This window comes from Austrofundulus limnaeus, unplaced genomic scaffold (genome assembly GCF_001266775.1).
Source record: "Austrofundulus limnaeus strain Quisiro unplaced genomic scaffold, Austrofundulus_limnaeus-1.0 Scaffold89, whole genome shotgun sequence".
NCBI classification, from domain to species: domain Eukaryota; kingdom Metazoa; phylum Chordata; class Actinopteri; order Cyprinodontiformes; family Rivulidae; genus Austrofundulus; species Austrofundulus limnaeus.
In genome coordinates, this window is record NW_013952491.1 from 1,592,846 (window position 1) to 1,597,617 (window position 4,772).

The 4,772-nt window shown below is 35.0% G+C and overlaps 1 protein-coding gene across 1 annotated transcript; it reads left to right on the top strand.

The window, feature by feature from the left end:
• Positions 1-3,007: 3,007 nt before the first annotated feature.
• LOC106520236 (zinc finger and SCAN domain-containing protein 22) lies at positions 3,008-4,536 on the top strand (the record flags this gene model as incomplete). Its single annotated transcript, XM_014012209.1, is given in 2 exon segments — positions 3,008-3,099; positions 3,697-4,536. A coding segment is annotated over 1 exon segment (817 nt), but the record flags the coding sequence as incomplete, so codon positions are not given.
• Between the last annotated feature and the right edge of the window lie 236 nt (positions 4,537-4,772).

Consider the following 4,772-nt stretch of genomic DNA (forward strand, 5'->3'; position numbering starts at 1 on the left):
ATATATGAGTTTGTATGTAATGTATGAATATAAAATACAAGTTTCACTTTTTAAATGGAATTACTGAAATAAATCTACTTTTTCATGATATTCTAATTTTATGACCAGCACCTGTATGTTCAAGGTTTGTACGTTTTTACTCTTGTGTGCGGATGCTAGCTACCGTTTGTTAGTTTTCAGGCAGCTGATTAGCATCTCTGTTTGTAGCCTAGCATGCTAACAAATGGACGAAAATCAGTTTAAAGTTTAAAGCTTCCGCGTCACTTTTAAAAACAACCGAAAACTCAAATCTGTTCTCAATAAATTAGAGTGATCCAGAATCTATTCTGCAGACCCAAATTTTCTCAAGTTTTTATTTACTCAATGCTACTTGATATAATTTCTTAGCATTAGCCTAATGATTAGCTGTGGGTATCTGGAACTGGAAGTTCTAATGAAGTTTTAGAACAGAATAAACTTTATTGTCACTCAGTAGGAAAGTTCAGATTTACAGCAGTAGTTACAAAAATATTTAAACACGAAGTTGAACATTAAAAAATTTAAATATAAGAGAAAACAGAAGAGTCAGTAACAAGCGTGAGTTTATTTCTTTACTTACGGTCGTTGTTTTTCTTTTCTTTAGTTGTTTGAACCAAGAAAACACATTTAAGATGTTTTTTTCACCTGAAATGTAAATATGAATAATTCATTATATTTTGGAAATAAAAATGTTTCTTTATATGTACATTATACTTTGAAGTCTTTTTGTTGAGGTTGTTGATTGCTGTTCTTAATAAAGTTCTATTAATAAAAAATATAAAAGTTTTAGGGGTGCGACGATACAGAAGATTCACGTTTCGCTTCGATACTTTAGTCTCACGGTTCGATATTTTTTCGATACAAAAAAGAGAAATTTCCATGTCTAGTTACATTATTGTTTTAGATGGATAGACAAAACCGCACATTAAATATATTTTGTTTGTTTGTTTATTTATACAGAGACAATGTACAACATTTCATTAACCTTTTACAAGGAGAGATGCATACTACCAGGTTATAGCAAAGAATGCTAATTTCCACCTGCAGTCCCTGGACAGGTTGATGTGATCAAATGGGATTTAACACGATAAAAAGTCACTCAGATTTAATTAAAACCAAACTACAAACTTAAAACAAACTCATAAAACATTCTCCTTGCTTTCATCAGTTTTGAGTACAAATCTGCTTATTTAACAGCCATATTTTTTCCAAATTTGCAAACATTTTATAAGTGGAACATGTTATAATGTTCTTTGGCAAGCTATTCCAATGATTTGTGGTGACAGAGAAAGAAGTTTTATTAAAAGCAGTTCTACATTTTGGGATGCTGCACTCACCTGTAGAGGTCGCCCTTGTGATTCTAGTCATGTTTTCTGATCTCAGACAAACTTTCTTAAAGGGGGATTTTGTCAACTAAACAAAATGTTTGCATAAAATATTAGATGTTCAAAGTTTAAAAAATTGTAATTTAAAAGAATATGACAGTGATGATATTATCTTGATTTCTTGTCATGAATCTTTAAAGCACTTTTATATATTGTTTCAAAGTTGTTTGCATGCCTGTGACCAACTACTCATACAATATAAAAAACATGAAAAAAATCATATAATGAAGGTAAATATGGGAAGCCTCAGTCATAAGAGAGACATGTATTTACCTAAAATTAATTAAACTGCATGTTAAAGACTTTCTAAATTTTTTACATGATTTTTTAAAGGTTAAAGCTGGATCTAAACACACCTAAATACGTAAATTCAGCAACATTTTGAACCCCCCCCCCCCTTTATATTAATATCTGGATAACTCATAATTTTTCTTCTATTTATAAAAACAAATTGCAACTGTCTTTCCTGTGTTTAAGGAGAAACTAGACTTTTGCAACCATTTAGTGATGCTCTTCAGTTCTTCTGTTAATCTCAAGGCCACTTCTTCAGCATTTTTTCCATTTGTGAATAAAACAGTGTCGTTCTGCATACATAATAATATTAGAGTCACACACGGGTGGGAGATCATTAATATACAAACTAAAAAAGCAGTGGTCCTAAAACAGAGCCCTGCGGCACTCCCATGACACAATCTTTGAAAGAAGACGGTGTGTGATTTACTCTAATACACTGTTTCCTTCCATTAAGATAAGATTTAAACAAATTCATTGTTTCACTAGACAATTAATAGTTTGCTAATTTATGCAATAGGATGTTGTGATTAACGGTGTCAAAAGCTTTTTGAAAATCCAGAAAAATGGCACCAACTACCCCTCTGGTCCAAGCTTGATTTGATCACCTCAGGAAGCAGGTGCGTGCTGTTTCTGTTGAATAATTCTTTCTAAAGACAGACTGTAAATGGTGGGCCGATAGTTACTAATCTCTGTTTATCACCCGACTTATATACAGGTGTTACAATAAAAAATTTTAATGCAGCAGGAAATATATTGTCTTTTATAGACTGGTTTGTTTTATTTGTTAGGGCTCTACACTGAGATTTGATGGTCAGTTGTCAAGCCTGTTTTACTGAACGTTTTCAAGGCTGCTTTTCTTTGCTTCATTATTTCCAAAAGCTCACTATTAAACCATGGTAAAGTCTTTCTTCTTTCTGTGTTACTTCTTTTTGTTTTTGTATATTTTAATAAAAGAACTTGTAAAACTGTTTAATCACTGCACGCTTGCTCAAATGTTGTACCATTTGGATTAAATGGTAATGTTTATTAGTGTACTTTTACTGAATATAAAGGTACAAATATTTAATATTTGTATGTTAAGTAAAATATTAATTTAATAAACAACTTAAAATTCTAATTGCTGACTTTTACTTTTTACATTACCATGATTTTAACTTTTTGTAAATGTGTTTTACTTCATCCCAATAAAAATAAAATTACATTTTTATCATTAAAGTCCAAAAAGCTTCTAATTTGTAGAGTTGGCTTGAATAACACAGTCACCGTGCTTTTATTTTGGATTTCCGTAATGAACAGAACAACATCCGGTGTTTGACTGTCATCAGTAGAAGTGTTTGGAGTCAGGGCGACAAATCAGTATAAGAGGCTGTTTTCAACCTCACCGACCAGCTGTAAAATCAGGGTTTGTATGTATTTGCTCTTGTGTGATGACGTTAGCCACCGTTTGTTAGTTTTCAGGCAGCCGATTAGCATCTTGTCTCTGTTTGATGTAGCTTAGCATGCTAACAAACTGATGAAACCCAGTGTGTTTTTACGCTCCTGTGCCACTTTTCTAAACACTGGAAAACAAAAATTAGCTGTTCATAATTGATATTGTTTGAGAAACTGTGCTATAAACTCAAACCTTGTCTTTATTACGTTTTTATCCATGTTACCTGATAGCATTAGCATTAGCTGTGGGCCTCCCTAGCCGGAAGTCTTAATAAAGCGTTGTGTTCTTCAGTGATAGCATAATAATATAATACTTTATACATACTAGCGTCTTTATTTAAGTGGTTAGTGTTTAATGAGGTTTAATTTGTTTTAACACAAACTGACACATTTTGACAGATAGAAATGTAAACATGTCTGCAAGAAAATGGTAGTTTTGTGCGCATGCGCACAGTGGAGCTTTGCTCTTTCGCACTCTTGTCGAAGCCACGTCACTCGGGGCAAACAACACAAGTGATGGATGTGTGAGTATAAAGGTAATATTGTTCCTGATGTTGATGTGTTTCAGTGGTTCCTGCTCATGTTGAACAGATGGTGCTGATTAAAGAAGAAGCTCCTGAAGAATGGAGGCCTGGTGTGGACCAGCTGGACCCAGAAGCCCTCAACATAAAAGAAGAAGAAGAGGAGGAACCTTGGAGCAGACTGGAGGGAGAGCAGCTGAATGTGAAGGAGGAGACTGATGTCAGCGGGTTTTCAATTATTACAGTTACCTTGAAGAGTGAAGATGATGAAGATGATGAAGAGAAGCCTCTGTTGTCACAGCTTCATCAGCACCAAGTGGAGGACAGAGATCTTCCAAGCAGCAGCTCAGCTGATGGAGAGGACTGTGGAGGAGCAGAAACTAGCAGGAACCCAGATCTACAGACTCACAAAGACCATTCCAGCTCTTCAGAGACTGAACTCAGTGAGGATTATGAAGAGGACCAGGATGTGGACTACCAACACAACAACACAGTGAAAATAACAGGAGAGACTTGCAGGAACATCCAGACAGAACCAAAAACATTTAAATGTGTCGACTGCAAAAAAACATTTGTCAGTAAAAAGTATCTAAAGGCACACATGGTGGTCCACGCTGGAGTCAAACTGTTTCCTTGTGATGTTTGTGGACAAAGATTTAACCGTAAGTCAAACCTAAATATACACATGAGAATCCACACAGGAGACAAACCGTTCTCATGTGATGTMTGTGGACAAAGATTTAGACGTAGTGACTTTTTAAACAACCACATGAGTGTCCACAAAGGAGAGGAACAGTTTCCATGTGATGTTTGTGGACAAGGGTTTGATCACTATGTCGCTTTAAAAAGACACACGGAGAGCCACAGAGTGGACAAACCGTGTCTGTGTGATGTTTGTGGGAAAAGATTTAGCTGCAAGTCCAATTTAAACAAACACATCAGAATCCACACAGGAGACAAACCGTTCCAATGTGGTGTTTGTGGACTAAGGTTCAGAAGTAGCGACATTTTAAACTCCCACGTGAATGTCCACATAGGAGACAAACCTATTCTTTGTGATGTTTGTGGACAAAAATTTGATCAGTATGTTGATTTAAAAAGACACGTGGAAAGCCACAGAACA